The 24,098-nt window shown below is 41.7% G+C and overlaps 1 protein-coding gene across 1 annotated transcript in view; it reads right to left on the bottom strand.

Annotated features, from left to right (window-relative positions):
- Positions 1–13,089: 13,089 nt before the first annotated feature.
- Positions 13,090–24,098, bottom strand: part of PROSER2 (proline and serine rich 2) — a 38,246-nt gene continuing 27,237 nt past the window's right edge. The window contains exons 2-3 of the mRNA XM_001367689.5: positions 18,294–18,546; positions 13,090–16,239 (exon numbers count right to left, since the gene is read on the bottom strand). Coding sequence (XP_001367726.3) covers positions 15,194–16,239; positions 18,294–18,546 — 1,299 coding nt within the window. The 3' untranslated portion in view covers positions 13,090–15,193. The remainder of the gene's footprint in view (positions 16,240–18,293; positions 18,547–24,098) is intronic.

The following is a 24,098-nucleotide window of genomic DNA, read 5'->3' as shown; positions in this document are numbered from 1 at the left end:
GTTGGAGGAGGAAGACCACCAACAGGATTGACTTGGTCATACTCAGAGAGGACCAAAATGACATCACAATGTTGGGGTCAATGTACAGTGTGTCCGACTGTGGCTGATCAGACCACTGTGAGCTGGGAAGGCTCTACCCCAGGGTGGGCTTTATGGAAGAGGCAGCAGGTTGGCAGGAATTGGCCGGACTCTAGAAATGGCAGCATAAAATGTTGGCAGTACTAAATAGCCATTTCCCCATTTTTAACATACTCCTGCCTTATACTTCACCAGACACATGAATCATCTGGGGCAAGAAAACTTCAATACCATAGAACACAAGTGCCTTGATGGCAGGGGCTCTCCACTGTTTGTTTGTTTTTTTTTTAAACTCTTACCTTCCATCTTAGAATTGATACTAAGTATGGATTCCAAGGCAGAAGAATGGTGAAGTCTAGGCAGTAGTTGATGTTAAGTGACTTGCCCAGGGTCACATAGCTAGGAAGCAGCCAAGGTTAGATTTTAGTCCAGAACCTCCTATCTCCAAGCCTGGCTCTCTACCACTGAGCCACCCAGCTGCTCTGTCTTCACTTTTTTTTTGTTTCTCTAGTCTCTAGCACTATGTCTGGAAAGCTTTATAAAGGCTTGTTGATTGACTAGATATAATTAAGATCATCAATGTACTTATTAACCTTAGCCCAATATGGCTCATCTCTCAAATACCAATTAAATCAAGGAAGAAAAAAATAACAACTATGACAAGCTTTTTTCCTTTCCCTCTAATCTTTTATGTTTTGAAAAACTCATTTTTCCCAGTTGTGAATAATAATAAAAAGCCCTGGAAGAAATGTGTTGCCTTCAAAAGGTCCATCGATGGAGGTCATTAATACTTCAAAAGATCTGTGCTTTCATCAGTGAGGGCATGCTTCCATGTTTATAAAAATCATCATGAAGTACTGTGGCAAAAGAAAGAAGGAAGGAAGGAAAGAAAAAAAGAGAAAGGAGAGAGCAAAGGAAGGAAGGGTTACCTGGTTATCAACTTCTTGGTAATAAGTCTTATTTGGGCATGCCCTTGGAATACAGATATATGGGCTTCATCAGGCCCATACCCCAAACCATTTCATCTTTTTTTTTTTCAAATTTTATGGTGATTTAATTGATATAGTAGAGAAGATTTTAAGAAGAAGGAGGAAAGAAGGGGCTAATACCAGGCAGGAAGATAGGAGATCTAGAAAGTAAGGGTTTGAGTGTGAAGGAGGAAAGAATGAGCTTGACTTCCAAAGAGGCTTAGCTAAGATGCCAGTACCTGAAATCAGCTCCTGGACAAACTCACCATCCAACACTCCAAGATGTCCGAATGCTTAGCACGCTGCCAGCCAGAGTCTTCTCGCCAGGGAAAGAGAGCGAGGCAGAAACTGACGTGCCTTATATGGACTTTTTTACATCCAAACCATTTCATCTTGCTAGGACTTCAATTAATCAATCAATCAGTCAGTCAACAGAGATTTGTTAAGCACATCCTTACTATATTCCAGGCACTGTGTCAAGTGCCCAGGATAACAAAGAAAGGCAAAAAACAGTCCCTCACCTCATGAAGTTTACATTCATGTAAAGAAATAGGTACATATAAGACAGAGCCCAAATAGGTGGAGGGTAGCCTTGAAGGAAAGGCTTGAATAGCTGAGAGGACAAGGAAAAGCCTCCTAAGTAAGGTGGGGTTGAAGCTGAGTGTCAAGGGAAGCCAGGCATCACATATCCCAGGCTTCTTGATGCATATTCTTGCAGGGTTAGGGTAAACTCAACTTCCTTTTATTAACTCTTCAATGATGGGAGAGAACCTCATTTCATCCCAAATTTGAACTCAAACTAAGAGGGTTATGGTGTGAGACCCATTTAAAAAAAATCTTTATCTTCTATCTTAGAATCAATTGTAAGACAGAAGAGTGGCAAAGGCTAAGCAGCTGAGGTTAGGTGAGTTGCCCAGGGTCACACAGTTAGGACAGGCTCACTTGCAATGCCCCTGGCAATAACAGGAAAAATCAGAAGAAAGAAGGTCAGGATGTGGAGGTGAGAAGGAAGTGTGAGGGACAGCCAGTACAAAGGCACAGAGTATCTTTGATACAGGAATATCTTGTGAGAAGAACAACATAGAATCCATTATAGGGGGACAAGAGTGAGTAGATGGGGAGTGGCTAGGAGTGGAAAGGGTCCAGGCTGTGAAGAGTTTGAATGCCAAACAAAGCACTTTATTTTTGATCCCAAGTTTATATTTTACTAATTAGAATTTATTGAGTAAGGAGATGAAGTGGTCCCACTTCTACTTTAGGAAAATCACTCTGGCAGCTCTGGGAAGAAGCGACTTGAGTGGAGAGAGACTCAAAGTAGAGACCAATTAGAAAGCTACTGTAACAGAACAGGTGAGAGGTGAAGAAAGCCTGAACTAGGGTGGTGGGTGGCCCTGTGAGTGGAGAAAAGGGGGGTACTCTATGAAAGATATTGTGAAGGGAGAAATGACAAGATTTAGCAACTGCCTGGACAAGTGGGATGAGAGAAAGTAAGGAATCAGGAATGATGGCACCAAGGTTGTGAGCCTGGATGACTTGGAGAATGATGGTTTTCTCTTTGTGATAGGACCACAGTTCCTTTCCCATCTCTTCAACAGGGATTTGTTTTCCTTATCTATGGGCTGATTGGCCTCTGGTTCCCCCATGAAGCTTTCTGCTCACTGAGAGGTATTAAAAGGTCCCTGATCACCTGAGGGTCTAAAAAGGGGAGTCAGGACTTCTCCATCTTGGTGGGTGTCTAAAAACTGACCCTACCCTGCCCTTCTAATCAGGGCATATTTCCATATATAGAGGAGCTGGGCGTGGGATGGAGAATGTGTCTACAGGAACTGAGTGCTACTCTTATCTTTGTTGAAAATCCTTGCTGGTTTAGGGTAAACTAAACCTCTTTTTGTTAACTACTCAATGACATAAGAAAGCCTTGTTTCATCCCAAACTGAACCTGAATTAACAGGAACTGGGATTAGGCTTACTTTTTTTTTTAATCTTCTGTCTTAGAATTGATACTAAGTATGGGTTCCAAGGCAGAAGAGTGGTATGGGATAGGCAAATGGGGTTAAGTGACTTGCCCAGGGTCACACAGCTAGGAAGTATCTAAGAGCAGATTTGAACTCAGGTCTTCTCAACTCCAGGCCTGGTGCTCTATCCATTGAGCTACCTCGAAGCCCCTTTTAGGCTCACTTCTAACACCCCTGGCAGAAATAGGAAAATTCAGAAGAAAGAAGAGTTTAGAAGGAAATATGGACTCAGTTTTTTGTTTTTCTTTCAACCCTTACCCAACCAAATATTGGTTCTAAGACAGAAGATTGGTAAGGGTTAGCTGTGTTTGAATGTGATGAATGTGAGATGCCTATAGAACATCTGGTTGCAATTGGCAAGGTAAACTCAGGAGAGATATTAGGCCTGGATATAGATTGTGGAATCATCTGCGTAGATGTGGTCATTGAAAACTTGAGAGCCAATGAGATCTCAAATGACATAGTCTAGAGAGAAAATTGGAGTGACGGAGGCTTGGGGGACCTGTGACATGAACAAAGATTCAGCAAAGGCAGTCAGACAAGTGGGAGAAGAGACAAATGTCACAAAAACTTAGAGAGCAAAGAGTATCTAGGAGGAGGTGATTAGTATTTTGAGATGTTGCAGAGAGCTCAAGAAGGGTGAGGATTGGGAAAAGGCCACAGAGATCATTGGTATCTCTGGAGAGAGCAGTTTCAGTTGAGTGATGAGGTTAGAAGCCAACATGCTGAAGGTTTAAAAATGTGAGAGGAGAGGAAGTAGAGGAAGGAGCTTCTGTTTTACTCACATATCCTTTAACAACATAGAGTCATCTGTAAGTCATGTTAAGGCATCAGAAAATTTTGGTGGAAGAAAGAGGTCTTGCACTAGGAAAACCTCCCTGAAGATCTCAAATAAAATGCCTGTTTAGCATCCAAGATCCTGAAGGTAGGGTGATGGGGAGAAGAGTCTCTTATTTGAACTTCTTGATGTTAAGAGTATTCGTTGCAGTTGTTCAGTTGTTTCAGTCATGTCCAACTCTTCATGGCCCTATTTGGGGTTCTCTTGGCAAAGATGCTGGATGGGTTTGCCATTTCCTTTTCCAGCTCATTTACAGATGAGGAAACTGAGACAAACAGGATTAACTGACTTGCCCTGATCACAGAGCCAATTTGAAGCCAGATTAGAACTCAGGAAGATGAGTCTTCCTGACTCCGGGCCCAGGGCTATATCCACTGTGATACCTAGCTGCCTTGTTGTAGTGCTTAGCCCTCATTATGTATAGGAGGGTCTTCAATGTCTTTCCCAGCCTGACAATTGTCCTCCAAAGCCAAGGGCAGCATCCCTTAAGTATCATATGAAGGAACCAAGTAAAAATGGTCCCGCTGCCATCTCATGATGTGCCAATCTGCTGTATTCTCCAGGTGGAGAACAAGTTGAAGCCAGAAGAGGACTGAGCTCTCACCACCAGCACAATGACTGATCCATAACTGTGACGTAGGAAATGATGTAATTCTTTGAAAGGCCACGGAAACCAAAAAGTTCCATTAGTCATGAAAATGAGCCACAAAGAGAGCTGTCACTGCCAAGATGAATGGGAACATTTCTCAATACCTTGAAATGATAGATAGTCCCACTGTTGGCTAGCACAATGGAAAATAAAACAACCTGATGATGACCAATTAGAATTGGAGAGGGCAAAGATTTGGATTCCAGCTAGTGAGTCAGTTAGGGGTAGGTGTGTATGCCTCCTAAAAGGACTGATGCCACATGGTGCTCTCACCTCACTCCTTGCAGCTATTAACAGTTTTTAGGATGGATAAGGAGAGTTGACAAGGGCAAGGTTTGGTTGATCATTTAGAACATAAGAGTATGGATATAATGTGGACAGATGCAGAGACCCTAGATAAGAACATAGTAAAGAACAGAAGAAACCGTTACCTTGTGTCTGGGCTTAGCTTGTCTGTGCTTCCACACTCCCCCCTCCAGCCCCCCCCCCCCCGCCACCTGAATCTTTTCTTCTCTGAGGAAGAATGGAAGAGATTTAGGGTTTGAAAATGGGGACCCCAACCTCCAGAGCTATTTGGTGGTTTTTGTTATTTCAGTCCTGTCTGACTCTTTGTGATTCCCATTTGGGGTTTTCTTGCCAAAGATACTACAGTGACTTGCCATTTCCTTCTCCAGCTCATTTGACAGATGAGGAAATTGGGGCAAATGGGATTAAATGACTTGTGCAGGATCTTATGGCTAGTTTCTGAGGCCAGATTTGACTTCATGAAGATGAATCTTCCTGATTCTGGGTCCAGCACTCTATCCACTGGGCTACCTAGCTGAGCCTAGGGAGTTACGGGCAAATAATTACCTAGTTTTAACCCTAAGACATAAATTTAGGAGTTATATAGAATGCTGAGGAGTCATAAATGAGGGTGAGCTCTCTGAAAGGTCCAAGCTCTGGGACCAATCAATCAGTCAACATTTATTAAGCTCCTGTTATGTGCCAGGCACTGTACTAAGTATTAGGGGTACAAAAAGAGGGGAAAGACAGTCCCTACCCTCAGGAGAGCTCACAAGAAGAGAAATACAAAGGAATTACTAAACCTCAGGGCATTGGCTAATCTTTGGTTCTAAAGATCTTGGTGCCCAAGACTAAGAAAATCTTGATGGGGAGATGAGAAGCCTCAGTAGCCATAGTTCTTAGAAGAAAACAAAATGGCAGAAGCCAAGAAGAGGCTTTTGGCTGATTCCTCAGCAAGGGCTCTGCCTTTCTTAAAAGAGGTTAAGAAGTGAAATCATGGCAGTACCTGCTCTTTCCTCAAGGGAGACATAGGCAAGAATTTTAGCTTAGTCAGAATCTGAGGGGAAAGGTGGGAAGAAAAGTGACTCTGGATTTATTAAGTATCTACTCTACATCAGACTCAGGGTCACACAGATCTTAAGGGTCTGAAGCTAGATTTGAACTTAGGTCTTCCTAATTCTAAGTCTAGAGCTCTATCTAGTGTGCCAGGATGATAAAGTATATGGTAAAGTTGAGTCTCTGGGGGATTGTTCCCAGTGGAGCAGCATCTGGCCCAACAGTGTTTAATCAACAGAGAAGTTTTCAAAAGAGACCGTGAATCTAGAACAGCAATGTTTGGAGACCATGCAGTGAAGATCAAGTACAGAAGGGGAGCATGCCTGGCAGGACCTATGAAATAGCATCATTAGGAGACATCAGACAGGGGCATCTGGGTGGTTCAGCAGATAGACTGCCAGCCCTGGAGTCAAGAGAACCTGGGTTCAAATCTGATCTTAGACACTTCCTAGCTGTGTGACCCTGGGCAAGTCACTTAACCCCAATTATCTAGCTCTTACCTATCTTCTCCCTTGAAACTGATACTTAGTATTGATTCTAAGACAAAATGTAAGAAGCAGCAAATGGGTTCTCACTCCCATGGCTTTCATGGGTAGTGGATGGATAATGCTTCTGAATTCCAACCCCCGTGGAGAGGGGGGAGGGTTTTGAATTCCTAGGCAGCGTGACCAGACCGCATGGTAAAAGGGGGTGACCGTTAAGCAGTGCCAGTGCGTTTTCCCTTCCAGGGCAGTCCAAGCTTCTGAAGGTCTTTGTCGAATTAATGAGGGCGTCACTGGAATCTGGGCACTACTCTTTACCATGTATGTTTGCTCTATCTGTTTATCCTTGCCATATTTGTTTATGGATTCCCTGGAGTCCTTTCTATCTTCTGTGCTCTCTGGGCTGAAATAAAGACTGTCTTCCATGATATACCCTGACTGCTTTGCATTTTTAAACAAGAGCTGAAGACCTGGTTACTCACGTTCGAGAAAGCCAGAAGCTTTACTTTGGAAATTTCCCCAGAGGAAGCTCCAGGTGGGAACATAATGTGCCAGAAGCGAAATTGCCCTTGTGGGTGACCCGGTCCGTGTGAACCCAGCGCCTTTGGGATTACAGCAGCATTCAAATGACAGATGACTTAAGGCTTCCTGGGTTAATGTTTTGAGGTAAAACGCAGCCCATTTATCAATGGCCAAGTCATTCCCTTTGACTCTGAAGCACCACATCCATCCCACCAGGCAAGGTCACAGTGCCTCTGGAACCAGCACAGCACCTGCTTCTTCCCCTGAAGGCAGAGGGCAGGAGAAATTCTTCCCCAGAGTCATGATTTAGAAATAGCTGCCCTTTCAGGTTCTCACTCTCCTGCCATCAGGTGAGATAGATAAGGGCTCCAGCCTTCCAAGCGTTCCCATTCCCATAGCCCTGATATGCCCTCCTGTGGACCCAGCGGTGGGAAAGAGGAAACGCAGGCTCCAGGAATTAGCAAAGGGGCGACTGAGAATTAGCAAAACCTCTAGTTGCACTCAGTCATGAGCTAAAGAGATTTATTGGGTTTATTTTGCTCCGCTCCCCCAAGGGGCTGAAGCTGGGAGGATCTAGGCAGCACAGAGGTATGTTAGGGCAGAATTAAAACTAGAATAAATGGTGCTCTTACCTTTCCCCCTAAAATTTCTCTTACTTCTGCTGTTGCTAATTCCTTTTTGGGACACCGTGTTCACAATCTGAGGGCTTTGGCTCTCCCCTTTCATATCCAAGTGATTGGCAGGCCCCACAGTTCTTTGTTATTCAGTCCTTTCAGTTCTGTTGGACTCTTTCTGATCCCATTTGGGGTTTGCCTGGCAAAGATACTGGAGTGGTTTGCCATTTCCTTCTCCAGCTCATTTTATAGATGGGGAAACTGAGGCAAACAGGGGTAAGTGACTTGACCAGGGTCACACAGCTAGTAAGTGTCTGAAGCTGAATTTGAATTCAGGTTTTCTTGACTCCAGGCCTGTCCTCTGCCCACTACACCAAACTGCCCCAGTCAATTCTACTTCCTCCAAATCTCACATCTATTCCTTTCCTTTCCCCTGCTATTACCTTAGTTCAGACCTTTATTATTATCCTTCTGAACTACTAGGCCTAGCTAGGTGGTATAATGAATAAAATGTTGGACTTGTAGCCAGGAAGATCTGAGTTCAAATTCTGATCTAGACATTTATTATCTGTGTGCTAATGGGCAAACAATTTAACTTCTCTCTACTTCAGTTCCCCCATTTATTATTGTTCAGTTCTTCAGTCATGTCTAACTCTTTATGACCCCATTTGAGGTTTTCTTGGAAAAGATTCTGGAGTGGTTTACCATTTCCTTCTCCAGCTCATTTTATAGGTGAAACTAAAGTAAACAGGGTTAAGTGACTTGCCCAGGGTCATCTAGCTAGTAAATATTTGAGGAAAGATTTGAACTTAGGAAGATGAGTCCTGACTCCAGGCCTGGTACTCAATTTACTGTGCCACCTAGTTGTTCTCCTTGATATGCAAAATTGGGATAATAATAGCATCTACCTCCCTACCTCCCAAGGTTTTTATAAGAATCATATGAAATAATGGGAAGGGGACATGAATTTATTAAGCACCTACTATGTTGCAAAGACTCTGTTAAGTGCTTTACAAAAATCTCATTTGATCTTTACAACAACCCTGTGAAATAGGGGCAATTATTATTTCCTTTAGAGTTGAGAAAACTGAGGCAGACAGATTGCCTTGCCCAAGTTGTATAGCCAGTATCTGAGGTTGCATTTGAATTCATATTTTCCTGATTCCGAGCCCTGAGCTTTATCCACTAGGTCATCTAGCTGCTTCTTAGAACATGCATAAAGTGTGTTGAGAACCTTAAAGTGCTATACAAATGCTAGCTACTACTATTATTATTATTACTATTATTACTGCACTAGCTACAGGCCCCCCTCTCTTCCAATCTGTCTGAATCATCTTTCTTTGTTTCTTTTTCTTTTTTAAACCCTTAGCTTCTGACTTAGAGTCAATACTAAGTATGGATTCCAAGGCAAAAGAGTGGTAAGGGCTAGGCAATTGGCATTAAGTGACTTGCCCAGGGCCACATAGCCTGAATCCTTTTTCTAACATGGAGATTTATTCCATTCCATTAAAGTTCCAAATTCATACTTCTTTGACTGAACAAATTGTGGTACATGTTGGCGATGGAATACTATTGTGCTCAAAGGAATAATAAAGTGGAGGAATTCCATGGGAACTGGAACAACCTCCAGGAATTGATGCAGAGCGAGAGGAGCAGAACCAGGAGAACATTGTACACAGAGACATGATACACTGTGGTACTATCAAAGGTAATGGACTTCTCTACTAGCAGCAATGCAATGATCCAGGACAATTCTGAGGGACTTATGAGAAAGATGCTATCCACATCCAGAGAAAGAACTGTGGGAGCAGAAACTTAGAAGAAAAACATATGATTGATCACGTAGTGTGATCGGGATGTGATTGGGGTTTTGATATTAGAGGATCACTCTACTGCAAATATATATTTAACCTGGAAATAGGTTTTGAGCAATGATACATGTATAACTCAGTGGAACCGCTTGTCAGCTTTGGGGCGGGGGAAGGGGAGAGATTATGATTTGTGTAACCATGGAAAAATATTCTAAATATATAAATAAATAATTATTTTAAAAAATGAGCTGAAAAAGAAATAGCAAACCACTCCAATATCTTCCGAGAAAACCCCAAATAGGGTCACAAAGAGTCAGATGTGACTGAAAAGTGACTGAACAACATAAGGAGTCTAGATAACCAATACCACGTGATAGGACTTCTAGAAATTGGACTTCTTTTTACCGTCTATGGCCAAGTTTGCATTTTAAAATACTCCCAAGTTCCCTGCGGTATAATTTACAGTACCATCTCCTTTCTGACTTTTGAAATAAAAGGCCCTTTTCAAATAATAGCGATTAATCGTGGAGATGAGAAACTGCTCCTCTCTACTTTGAAGTGGGGGCAAAAGACCTGCTGCCAACAAAAAGACCTCATGAAGAGAAGATGCAAAAACTTGATGGGTAACTTGTCAGTTCACTTAAAGACATAACTCTTCACAGTCAAACTTTCCCTCTCCTTTCCCTTTTCTACCAACTACCATCAGACAGTGAAGAAGAAGAAATGGTTGGGAAAAGGTGGCTGCCTTTCTGAGGGTACAATTTATAGCTGTTGCTCGTGGCAAAGTTTCAGGAATACAAGAAACCATCTAGGAAAAGAAATGTTTGTTCAACTCACTGTATTATATAAACAACACATCATATTACTACTAGGAAAACATTAGCATGAGAATGACAAGTCTGACAAGAGTAAATTCCCCAGAGCTATGTCTCTGAGGCCCCACTCCCATCCCTTGGGACCTACTCTTCCTAGCCTAAAACTGGGACTAGGCATCTGCCAACACTGAGGCCCTTTGTACCCTCTTAACCAAAGAGCTTCACTCATAAGGAATTTATTTTTAAAATCATGGGAAGGGGTGGGGTTCTCCTTAGAAAAAAAAATAAGCCCTTTAAGTTCCACAAAGTGTCACTCAAACCCAGGCACGTTCTTAATGGTACTTTCTTTTCCTTGCTTCCTTCATCTTTCCTTTTCTCTCTCTCTCTCTCTCTCTCTCTCTCTCTCTCTCTCTCTCTCTCTCTCTCTCTCTCTCTCTCTCTGTCTGTCTCTGTCTCTGTCTCTGTCTCTGTCTCTCTGTCTCTCTGTCTCTGTCTCTCTGTGTCTCTCTCTCACACCCTTTTCTGTCTTAGAATCAGTACTGTGTACTGTTTCAAGGCAGAAGAACAGCAACAGCTAGTTAATGGGGCTTAAGTGACTTACCCAGAATCATGCAGAAAGTGTCAGAGGTCATGTTTGAACTCTGGATCTCCCTCACCAAATCTGGCTCTTCACCACTGAGCTACCTAGCCGCCTCATAGGAACTACTTTCAATTGGATATCTTAAGCCAAAGACCTTTCCATCAGGACCTTCCAGAATGAAGAATCCCACACAACCAGTCTACTAAAAAAGTCAGTTGATTCAGGTGAAGGGAACAAAACCAGACTTGGGCACCAAGTCCTTTGTACTCTTGCTCTCATCTCACTGGATTCAAGGTAGATCAAAGGAAAGAAGCAGGCCTTGGGGCAAAGGGTTGCCAAACGTGGCTGGCTTTCCACAGCCTGGTCCCTCTCCTCCTTTTCCAGACTGATCTGACATCACTCTCTTTGGGCTGCTCCCCAGGCCAAGTCAAATTGGCTACAATCAGCCATTTCCCTGACTGACATTCCTTCTATTCTAGCAAATTCTCCTATTCTGAAACGTTGCTGTAATAGGAGCCCAGTGTGAGTAAGTATGCTCATCCCGGTCAAGTGGAGGTGGCTGAAGGGGAAGGAGAAGGGATAAATGCCCATGTTTGAAATGCTATTATTCTGAAAGCTACAAAATACTGCCATTTGTAGATGGCAAGAATGGCTGGGGAAGATGGTGCATCTCTCTGATAAAACCCAGCAAAGCTTTACTTTATCCTAAGTGTTAAAGACTTGGGCTCAGTAGGGATGTTTGTTTGGGACTGTTTCAAAGGTAACACAGAGCTGGATAATGAAACTGGGGGGCTTAAGACTGTCTCCTTTTCTTTTTTCTTTAGAATCCTTACTCTCTGTTAAATACTTAGTATTGAGTCTAAGATAGAAGAGTGGTAAGGGCTGGGCAATGGAGGTTAAGTCACTTGCCCAGGGTCACTCAGCTAGGAAGTGTCTGATGCTAGATTTGAACCCAGACCTTCCTTACTCTAGGCCCGTTTCTGGATCTATTGTGCTACCTAGTTGTCCCCATCCTCTTTTCATTATGCATTTTGCTTTGGACTGCCTTTTGCTTAAAAAAATATTTTTCTCTTCTCTAATTTATTAAAGAAGGAACCAAGACCACTGTGATGCCAAGAAGGATAGGAGTTCTTTAGGAGGAGGGCTGAGGCTTAATAACCAGGAAGCTGAAAAATACAAGGAAGAGGAGGGTGGCAGAGATGCCAGGCTGAAGCCAGGGAGGGCAGTCACCCTACACAAGGACAATCTGTGGCTGGTCCTGAGTCCCTTTATCCTACTGACTGCTAGGAACAAGAGGAGATGGCAGTGGCAAGCTCTGGCACTATCTGCAAAGTGAAGGTTCCAGGTTCTAGTCACAGCCAAGGGGGCCAAGGAAATGGTGGGAAGCGACTGAGTTGGAGGAGGCAGTTTGAGGGGGAGCTATTTAGGGGAATTCTGCTTATGGGGATGTTCCCCCGACTTGGTTTAAATAACTAGCATTTATGTAGTGCTTTAAAGTTTGCAAAGTGCTTTACAAATTCTGTCTTATTTTGTCCTCATACTAACCCTGAAAGGTAGGGGCTACCATTATCCCCATTTTAGAGTTGAAGAACCCGAAGCAGACAGAGTTGTTAAGTGACTTGCCCAGGGTCACACAGCTATCGTGTATCTGAGACCAGATTTGAACTCAACTCTGCACTCCACATACTGTGCCACTTGCGTGCTTCTAATTTGAACTGAGGCAGACAAGTTAAGTGATTTATTCAGGGTTATACAGTCAGAATCTGAGGCTGGACTTGACTCTATCCCCTGCAGCACTTAGCTGGCCCTAGTTTGAATGGATTGCTTCTTGAACATAGTCAAGTCAGAAAAAAATGTAACGGGAAACCAAACCTGTAATAAATATGGTTCATCAGGAGCTACGATTTGAACTTGAATGTTGCTACATCTTGATACAAAGGAAAAGCAGGATTTTAAGCTTACAGTAACAGTGGCTATAATTGGAAACCAAAATAAAGAAGTTGAAGGATAAAAGAGATTCTCATAGCTGTGCATTAAGTCAACTTGGTTTTAACCGAAATGACCACTTATTAAGTGCCTTACTGTGTTCAGGGCATTTTCAAAGACCTGGTTTAAAAATAAAAAGAAAGGAGCAATGAGGTGGCTCAGTGGATAGAGATCCAGGCCTGGAGAAAGGAGGACCTGAGCTCAACTCTGGCCTCAGACACTTCCTAACTGTGTGACCCTGGGCAAGTCACTAACCCCAACTGCCCAACCCTTACTGTTCTTCTGCCTTGGAACTGATACTTAGTATCAATTCTAAGATAGAAAGTAAGGGTTTAAAAAATAAAAAGAAAATAAATAAAAAATTAAATTAAATTAAAACAAAGTCACCTCTTGGACTTAAGAAAATCTCCAAGTTTATTTTCCAAAGAAAACATCATAAAGATTAATACTCTAAAATAGCAAAACTCATCTCAAACTCAGTGAAATTCCTGGATGACAAAGAGCAACCAAAGACGAAGAAACCTCGCCAAGAGGTTACTTTACAAATATAGATTATTTTAAAGTTTCAGCAATGTCAGGACCCTCAGGTGGGATGGAATGGTTTTTGCGTTTCTTTTTGAATGATGAAACACTGAGTGCATTTCATTCTATTAACAGAAATATAGCCTTGATGAATCACTTTGACATTTGCTGCCAACAAAGTGAACTTTAAAATAAACTATTAAAAGGCTGTGAAAATTAAATGCTTCTTTTAAATAGTATCCAGATTCCATTAACAAATGAGATTAATTCATGGAGGGGTGGGGTGAGGTATTAAATACTGGTGGTTTTAAGTACAATCTTTTTATATAACTTACAAGGCAAGTTGAATATTATGGAAAATTTCCTTCACAGCACATTTAAAAGTTTGAATTGAAGCAACATTTACAGGAAAGAAATAGCTGTGCTACCATGATGGCTAGGAGAGAATAATAAAAGGTTGTGCCTGGGTTCTCTAGTCTAGCCCCTCCCAATCTATTTTTAAAGGTTTAAAATTCCATTCTTGAATAGTATTAATAAACTTGTTCTTGGCTACAACTTGGCATATAAGACATATGACAGGGAGAGAGAGTCAGTTCCTTTCTCTCACCCTTCTTGTTACGTAACTGCTCACAAAATTCCAAGACTGTTCTGAGAACACAAGAAGCCAATGGTCTTTTTAACCCGTTTTGTTAAAAACCAAAACCAAAACCCCAACACAAGGGTTCTTAAAATTCTTTGGTTGGGTCAGGAGGGGTCTGTGGAGGAGACCGTTTGAATTGGGGAGAAGGAGAAAATAGTTTGGAGGGAAGAGCCACTTTTGATCTGCAGAAATATCACAGGAAGGGAACACATCTAAATTAAAAACTGAGTATGCATTCAAGTCGCCTTTGGGTGTCTTCTGTGTCATTCATCCCCAATAGGAGATGGCTAAAAATGTATCAGGGCTATAGGAAGAAGAGGCTGTATTCTGTAGTTACTTTATGGAACCTTCACCAAATGCTATGGAGCAACATGTGTGTGTGTGTGTGTGTGTGTGTGTGTGTGTGTGTGTGTGATCCCAGTCTGCTGAGAATTGTTTTCTTAAAAACCACCATCCTTATCGAAGTCTTCAACATTCCCTCTCTACTTTCCAAATTGAAATTATAGTAATAAAACTATAAAGCCTTCACTTAAATCTTAAATTAAAAATTCTTATGCGACCCAAATTGCACATTCATTTGCAGGGGGAGGTGGGGAGAGGAATAAGTACATGTTTTGTGCTAAAAACAAGCCTCCCCTTCCAAAAAAGATCTACCAGGCACAAAAGAGATCAGAAATATGAACAGAAGGCCTTACTTTAAAAAAAAAAAGGTTGAAAGGAAAAACACAGATGGGATAGTCAGAACTGGTATTTCAAGCCAGGTACTTCGGGACAGAAGATGATTATAAGAGGCCAGGAAGTGAGTGGCTGAGGAATGCCAACTAAAGACAACCAAAAAGAGGTTATGGCATTTACAATCCATGAAGTCAATGGGTTTGAAAGGTCTGTGGTTTGTTCTCTACCTCCTTCCCCCTCTCCATTTCTTGGATTTTGCCTTTGTGTGGAAAAAGGGAAACTTAGAAGTATGGCAGGATGTTGATCCTCAACAGGCAATTTTTTCAAATGGGGTATTGTGGGGCAGATTGTCAATGTTTGATGACATTTAGAACTGGTTTTCCTGGAATCTCCAACCCCACAAATGGCACAGCAATTGGGAATAGTGTATTGGCCTTTAAGAATTTATATTTATTATAGACCAAGTATCTCCCAGATGTCTGTCTTTGGTGAGGTAAACAATCTCTGTGTTCCTCCTGACAATTCTTCCCTGCCCCTGGCTCTTTAAGGGGGGAGGGAATGTTGTGACTATTATAACCATTCTACCAGACTGGGCTAGCCCATCACAACCAAGATGGACTCTCCATTCTCCTTCAGCATCCCTCACTGCATTATCAATCATAAAGTTTCCTTTAGTAGCCCTAGCTTCTTCAAAGCCTCTCGTCGAGCTTCTTCTGTGGATCCCCGGCCCGCAAATTGCACAGTGATGCCTTGGGGTCGGAATCCTACAGCTCTTGGGAGGGAGCCTGAACGTCTCCTGACATCTTGGCCAAAGTCTGGCTGCCGATGTTCATAGAAACTCTTGGCAGCATTCTGCCTTGCTATCTTGTTGGTGAGAACCGAGTCTGGGCGGAAAGTGATAGTCTTGCCAGTAGAGACGAAAGGACTGGGCTCACTCTTCAAAACATCATGGATGCTCTGGTAGCCATTGGGTAGAGTTGTGGATTGTTCTGTTTGCACAGCCTTGGAACATTGATCAATGCTCATCTGTCTTCCTTTTCCTGGGCCCAGGGCTTCCCTGCCCAAACTCAACTTGCTCAGGGCATTGCATGTAGCTTGCTCAGGGAGGAGATTCCTTTTTTGGTCAGCTGGCTCATTCTTCTGTAACCGGTCTTCCATTTCCCCTGGGACAAGGAATACCCCATTGATGTTGGCCAGAACCTGAGCCTTGCGTTCTTGGACATTGACTGCTGCTTTGGAGATGGTCTTGTTGAAATCTTTCCCAGCACTGTTAGTTACACTGATGTTGCTTGGGAAGCGATGAACCTTAGGGACAGTCTGGGAAGCCAAGGCATGCCCATGCCACAGGGAGTGTTCTCCATTTTGAGCTGATGGTGAGGCAAAGGTCCTAGTCTTCCATCCACTGAACCTCCCTTCCACTGAAGTGGATGTGGAGGACAGACCCTCACTTCCTGCCCATCTCTCAGAGATCCTCTGAGCAATGACAAGTGGAGTGGGTACAGAGTGGAGGAGTTTTGGGTGCTCTGCTGGAGGAGAGGATGAGAGAAGCTCCTTCCTGGGAGACGTAGGGGCTGAGACAGGGAGGGGAGGGGCCTGAGGAAGGCTATTTTCAGGAATGGGGGAGTCTGGCAATGAAACGCTGTCAGCTGTTTCCTTTTTGTCTTCCAAGGTGGGTGCGTTTTCTCTCTCAATACTTTCTGACTCTGAAAAATGAGATGAGAGAAAAAACATCATAAGTTATTTTCCTAAATGAAAGTAAATTCACTAATTTCTTTACAATGAATTTTATTTTATTTTTATCTGTTTTCCCAATTACATGTCAATACAATTTCTTGATATTTATTTTCTGATATTTTGCAATCCATGCTATCTAAGTGTGATAGTGAACAAAAAGACAGGACTTTAAGTCTCTTGACTTGCTTAAGTGAGTCTTGGCTTTGCCACTCCCCATGTAGGCCCTATCTCCATTCTCAACTATAAGACATTTCATATCATACGAATGTTTTGAATTATTTACTAGAGGGGGAAAATAGACATTAGAAGATTAAGAGGCTTATTCAAAAGCAACTTCAATTATATGATTCAGTGTAGACTCTTGCTGTTCCTAGATGGAGTAACTTTGAGTTTGCTAAAGCTAGATTTCAATGGCAAGGCAGGTCTGTTTGTAGTCTAGAGATCATGCAAGTCAGCAGTCAGAAGTATACTTCTGAGGAGACTCTCAGATGGTGGTTTGCTACTTGATAATAGGCCTAAGGTGCTATCAGAGAACTTTTGGGCTCTCCCTTTTGCATAAAGCACCTTTTCGCTGTTGCTAAATACAGCAGATTCCATTCTTGATTACTAGGATAAGGAAATAAAGTGTTTGCTTAAAAATCACAGGTCCATCTAGATACTAGGTCTTGCAAAATATCACACAAGAGGCCATTTCTATTTTAAAATATTGTGGCAAATCAAAATTTGAAGGAATAACCATGAAGTTAAAGCAAAAAATCCTTGGGAGATTTTCTGCTACCCGCCTTCCAAAACTCTTTCCAGAATTCCCGAAATCTTGCTTAGAGGAGGAGGCAGAGGATAATGAGAGAGAATAGAAAGGAGGGCCTCGTCATGATACTTCAACATGGCATGGACTGTTGCTAAGGCTATATGCCAGCAGGCATATGGTCTGGCCGGACCTACCAAAATGGAAAGGCTTTGAGTAAGTACAATTGCTATGATAGACGTCTGTTGACCAGTCTTGCTAAGTGTAAAGAGGTCCATGAAGGACTTTCAACACTTGGAGGTCATTTGCTAAGTTATAGAAGAGTTGTGATCTCTATGAAGGAATGCCTACAGCAATGAAATTGCAGAGCCTGGCTGTATTGAAGGTGTATAGATTTTTGTTCCTGATACACTAAAATGGCAGTGGTCTCTCTTAGCCAATAGGAATACAATTGCCCAAATGCTTCTGCTTGTCCCCCACAGCAAAGAAGAGAAACGGCATTATCCACAGAGTGAACAATCCCATTTCTTAAATCCTCAATTTCTTTCAAGTGTGAAGAGTTACCTTTGAAATCATGACAACCAGCCAAGAGAACTTTGGATAAATTATCTGGGATGAAAGCTGGTGAAAGAAAACTCACTACCAGCCCAGAAACAGGGAGAGAATTACAGAATCCTAGGAGCATAGGATCAAAGAAGAAAAGCTGCAAGGGACCTCAGAGGCCATCTAGCACAAACCCCTCATTTAATGTCAAAATGGAGGCCCAAGGAGGTTATGTAATTTGCCAAACATCAAATGGATGGCATTAGAGAGAAGATTCAAACCCAAGTCTCTCTGATCCCAGAGCTAGAGCTCTTTTCTATTCCTTCAAGATAAACATGGTGTAAATTGGAAGGTGCTGTTAGGTAGATGTGTGCTGGTCCAATCCTTGATAGAAATTTAGAGACAAAGCTATTTAAAAATCGTAATTTCAAAAGTCATTTAAATGCCTCCTTATTCTGTTAGTGATTTCAGTCTCTTTAGGGATTTCTTACATGTCTTTTTAATTGTGAAGGGTGCTGGCTTGTCTGGACAATGCAGTTGCTACATTTGTGTTTCATCCACACAAAAACAAATTAAAACCCTGACAAGCCTCAAAAGGTTTCTGCACCAGCTACCACTTGTGTATTGATAGGGGGGGATAGTAAACAAAGCTTTTTTGTGTTTCTGAGGAATATTAACTGAGTCAATAGGAACCAGAAACAGCCTTGTTAGTTTGTATTTCATGCTGCATATCACCTGCTGCTTGGGCCATGTGCCGAAGGCATTTCCCTTCTTGATCCTCAGGTATCGGCTTCACCAAGTCAATGATATCTTCTGGCTCAGAGTGACTGGAAGTACTCTCTTCCAGGGACCTTGGAGAGTGACAGTGGATACCACTATCATAAAGGGCTTCTTCCTCCAAGTCATCTTCTAGAGAATCAATTGTCTCTTCAAAAAACAGGATGACATCTTTCTCTTCGTGGGTAAGGTGCTTCAGGCTTTCGTCATCCTGTATGTGGGGTGGGAGGAGAAGAAAAGAACAGAGCAGTGGTTTTAATGAAGTGGTACCAGTCCCATAAGAGAGGTCCAACATCCAGTTGAGATAAGCGTCTACTGCTATCTGAAACGTCTTGCTTGGGGAGAAGATAGTAATCAACGTGCCCAACCTGCAGAGCAGAGGTAAAGTTTCTCATTCAATTTATGGCAGTGAATCACCATATGACCTTAATTTGCTTGTCATTTTATTTGCCTGTAACAAATACTACCATTCAGATAAAGCTCACAGCAGCCCAGAAGAGGCTAATAATTGAATTGGTCTTGACTAATTGGTCTTGAACCAAAAAGCTACTCTCCTTCACCAGCTTCTTGAGAAATGTCAGTTTTCATCTTTCTAGCACATATTGTTGTAAATTCTAAGCTGTATCAGAGAGAAAGAGAGAGGGGGGAGACTCTATTAATAAGATACTTATATGTATTGTTCCTGTTCTGAACATGGGGAGACCTAAGGGAGACTGAAGGTTGGCAGGGCCTGGCATGTACTCATGTGGTTGGGCTTCAAAAGACTGGCTCTACCCAAATAGCTCTGCCCCAAGTCTGCCATAGTATAAGGACACACTCACATGCTTCCCCCTTAACACTGCTTCAGAATGTCATAAACATTATAATGAAAGCGTAACATAATAACATCATAATACTATAATAGCCTTATTGCTCTAGCTGCTAGTACCTCCTGCTCAATAACCATACTTTTATATGACCCATCTTCTCCAACAGAATGGAAGCTCCTTGAGGGCAAGAACTTGCTTTCCTTTTGTCTTTGAATCTCCAATGTCCGATACATAGTAGGCAATCTTTGTTTGTTGATTGACTGATAAAACCCTGCAGTCATGTTGTTTAGTTGATCATCTGAGGGGCCAATCAGATGGCTGGTGATGATTAATTGGCACTTGAGCTCTTGCAGCATTAATTCCCCCAGCATCAGTTTGCTTATCATCATGATATTGCTTACTGCCCTGTACCTTCCTCCCCCCCAGCAGACTGAACTAGAATGGCTCTCAGGAATAATTGGAAATGGTGATGTTAGATGAGGAGTGATGAGGGAAGGAAAAGTCTGGAGCCTGAAGCAAAACTTATCTTAGACAAAGTAGTCCTGGTCAAGACTCTGAAGTGAGGCAGATAGATGCTAAAAAGGACAGGTTAGGGAGGAACTAAAAAACAAATTCTTTTGCCTGGGAATGACCCCAGAATTTAACTGAACTCTTGCAATTTCTTTCTTGCCAGCCTCCATTTCTCAGGTTAGTATGATTAAATTTCCTTCTAATTTAAGAACTCTCCAAATGCTAACAAACCTAGTTTGAAAACAGAGACAAATAGAATCTGAAAGGACGCCTCTGACATATCCCCACTCACTAAGGCGCTCTACAAACAAAAACTCATCAGCTCTCATCTAAGCCATTAGAATTGCTTTCAATGAACAAGCATTTATTTTCTCTCTCTTCCATACCCCCACACTCCATCAATAAAAGAAAAGAAAACCAAATTCCCATAATAAGCAAAATAAAATCCCACATTGGCCAGGTTCAAAATTGGTCAACTGCTTCTGTGTTAGGAGGCCTCATCTTGACTATTGCTATAGCTTCTTACCACCTGACTTGCTAGCCTCTAATCTCTTCCATTTCCCATCCATCCATTTTTTTAAAAAAGACCTTATCTTCTATCTTAGAATGGATATTAAGTATTGGTTCCAAAGCAGAAGAGGCTAGGCAATGGGAGTTAAATGACTTGCCCAAGGTCACTGAGTTAGAAAGTATCTGAGGTCAGATTTGAACCAGAAACTCCTGTCTCTAGGTTTGCATTTATATTCATTGAGCTCCCTAACTGCCTCTCAATCCATCCTTTATACAGAAGCCAAAATCTTCCTAATACACAGTTTATTTCTCTACTCAAAAACCTGTGGCAGTTCCTCATTGCCGCTGAGATAAAACACCAAGCCCTAAGCTTGGTATTTACTCCTCTCCACAGTTTGGTCCCAGCCACACGTTCCAGGCTTATTTTACATGACTTCTGTTCACATGTTCTTCATATATGCTATGTTCCAGTCAACTGGCCAACTAGCTGTTCACTGAACTCAACAATATTGTTTCACAATAATTCTGTGAATATATTAAAACCAGATTTTAAGATGGAAGGTAAGAGCTTTTCTAAAAAGGATCCTTCACATGATAAAACCAGAGTCATAACCTCTAATAGTATATCTCACCTCCATTTCTGGACATTTCTGTCTTTCAGAATGAAGCTTTCTTCATGACTTATGTCCAGCACACCCTACCTTGTAGAGTTAATTATGTGTGGAAAAATGCGAAAATCCCTCTTGCTTCCTCACTGAGTAGAATGTAAGCAACTTAATCTTTGTACCTCCAGGACCTAGCATCGAGCCTTATACATAAACAGGGGCTCAAAATTGGGAATGTTTGTTAAATTAGAATTACTGAATGAAGAAATGTTTTAAATGTTAGTTGGATTCCATTAAAACCAATTTAACCTATACTGTAGATAAAATATGTACATTTAGAATTATATAAGAAAAAAAGTAGTAAACAACTTGCCAGGTAGAGCAAAAATCCTTCAAACAAAAGTTAACTTGTTAAGACCAGTAGAATGTATGCTTCTTACATTATATGAGGCATCTGGGAGGTGCAGTGGATACAGCACTGGGTTTGGAGTCAGGAAGACCTGAATTCAAATCCAGCCTTAGATATGTACTAGCAGTGTAACCCTGGGGAAGTCATCTTCCTCAAGTGTAAAATTAGAATAATAATAGCACCTATTTCTCAAAGGACCAAACAAGGTAATATCTGTAGAGTGCTTGGTATAGTACTTAATGTAGAATAGGTGTTCTAGAAATGCTTATTTCATTTTTTGTCTGTTTATCCTTTTCTGTCTTTGTCTTTTCATGCCCCAATACTTAGCACAATGCCTTTCACATGGAAGTAAATAAAATTGAATTCCTCCTCTGAGGTTCTACCTCGCATCCATCAGATTGACTAAGATTACAAAAAAAGGAAAATGATAATTGTCGGTGAGGCTGCTGCAAAACAGGCATACTAAATCAGTGTTTATTCTCTAAATTCATCCAGTATTCCTGGAAAGCAATTTGGAACCATGTCGCAAAAGTTACTAAAACCATTCATATTTTTGGTCCAAGTCATATTGCTCCTAGACCTATAAGCCAAAGAGATCAAAGAAAGAGGAAGACGCCTTACATGTACAAAAACATTTATAAAAGCTCTTTTTTTTTTTGTAGTAGCAAAAAAGCCCTGTGAAATAAGGCAGTGCCCATTGATTAGGGAATGGTAAGCAATTATGGCAAGTGAATATAACATAATATTATTGTACCAAAAGAAATGACCACATGGACAGTTTTAGAGAAAATTGGGTAGATCCATGTGAATTGATATGGAGAGCAGTGATTAGAAACAACAAATCAATTTATACTTTATTTTTTAAAAAGCCAACCTAGCATTTATATATCATTTACCATTGGAAAAGCACTTTACAGATATTACCTGGTCTTTTCTTAGTTCTCATTCTTTTTGACTTCTCTGCAGCCTTGGTCACTGTTGATCACTTTTTCTTCCTTGATGCTCTCTTCTCTCTAGGTTTACATGACACTATTCTCTCCTGGTTCTCCTCCTACCTATCTGACCTACCCTTCTCTGTATCCTTGCTGGATGAAACCTCGACAAAAATTTTAGTCCCTGACCTGGATAATCTCTTGAATACTATCTAAATGAAAGAAGGATCTTTCAAGGGCAGCTGGGTGGCTCAGTGGATAGAGAGATAGGCCTGGAGGTGGGAGGTCCTGGGTTCAAATCTGCCCTCAGACACTTCCTAGCTATATGACTCTGCACAGGTACCTTAGCCCCCATTGCCTAACCCATACTGATTTTCTTTTCTGCCTTGTAACCAATACACAGTATTGATTTTAAGATGGATCATAAGAGCTTTTCTAAAAAGGATCCTTCACATGATCCCGAATGCAAATACTATTGTGTTGATTGATGCACCAAGTCCCAGGGTATCAGAGGGCCTTTTCAGTAATACCGAGGATTACTCAGAAAGACTGGTCTAACAATCTGTATAGAAAAATTATATAGATGAAAAATGCCACTAAATGCATGCAGCTGGGATGCCAGGCAATTAAGTTACTATAGTAGTACTTAGAACAAGGACAGGTTCCATTGATGAGCAATGAGTTATGCTGGAATTGAACAGGAAGAGAGTGGGTTGAATTGAATTTGGAAAAGACCCCAGTGCTTCCAGTGACCCAAAGCTGTTCCTTAGTGCAAACCTGCCTCTTCCCCCCCCCCTTTTTTTTACACAAAGGTTCTTCTGGCAATGCTATATAGTTGCAAACTTTGGAATATCACAAGCCCTGAAGAATCAAAGGTGTGGATGATGTCAAAGACAATGAGATATAACTGGTAGGATTAAGTAGGCTTTGGCATTCATCTCTCTGTGTCCTGTGAGGGGGGAATAGCATTATTAGGTATGCTGCTGAGGATATAAGTGAACAGAAAAGGAGGCAAGCTGGTCATTTGGCAAAAATGAAGGACAGCAAATGAAGAGCCTAGACGCACCAACGAGGTATCTTATACACACTAAGACCAGTGGAATGGAGCTTCTTGAAGGTCATGGTACCCAAGAAATGCAAAAATATCTAGAGGACAACTTCCTGAATGTGATGTGGACCTTATGTAGGAGACTGATGGGAACACACAGACAAGAACTTCCTAGTGACAAGGTGGGGATGGGTTGTGGAATGATGGAGGCAATACCCACAAGACCAAGATCTTAAGCATTCAAGTGAGGCTCTAGAAAATAAATCCCTTTTTTCTTTTAGGCATCCTAACAAGAGGATAGGGACTAGACCTGTGATTCCATTGCTATAGAGAACTTTTTCTCCAATTTAGTCTTAGCGCTTTTGTTGTTCAGTTGCTTCAGTTGTGTTCAGTCAGTTCTTCATTTGAGGTTTTCTTGGGAAAAATACTGGAGTGGTTTGCCAATTCCTTCTCCAACTAATTTCACAGATGAGGAAACTGAGGTAAACAGGGTTAACTGACTTGCCCAGAGTCACACAGTTAGTAAGTGTCTAAGACTGGATTTAAATTCAGGTCTTCTTGACTTCAGGCCTGGCACTTTATTCACTGTGCCACCTTACTGGCTTAGTCTTTCAGCAAGTATTCTTAACTGTTTTTCTGCCATGAAACCATTTAACACTCTGGCAAAACCTATGGACCCTTTCTCAGAATTATGCTTATTTAAATATGTCTAAAACATACATGATAACAAAGAAAATATGGTGAAATACAGTTAGCAAAATATTAAAAAAAATTTTTTTAAACCAAGCATAGAGTGCCCCAAGTTAAGAAGCCCTGCCTTTATAAATTGCCTGGGACAATGGGAGGTTAAGTAAGGGTCAATAGAGCTAGGATGAGCCAGAGGTAAGACTTGATCCCAGACTTGCCTGGCAACTAGTCTGTCCATTATGCTTTACCGTGT

Source organism: Monodelphis domestica, chromosome 5 (genome assembly GCF_027887165.1).
Source record: "Monodelphis domestica isolate mMonDom1 chromosome 5, mMonDom1.pri, whole genome shotgun sequence".
In the NCBI taxonomy this organism is placed as follows: Eukaryota; Metazoa; Chordata; class Mammalia; order Didelphimorphia; family Didelphidae; genus Monodelphis; species Monodelphis domestica.
This window is presented reverse-complemented; position numbering and strand designations above follow the sequence as displayed.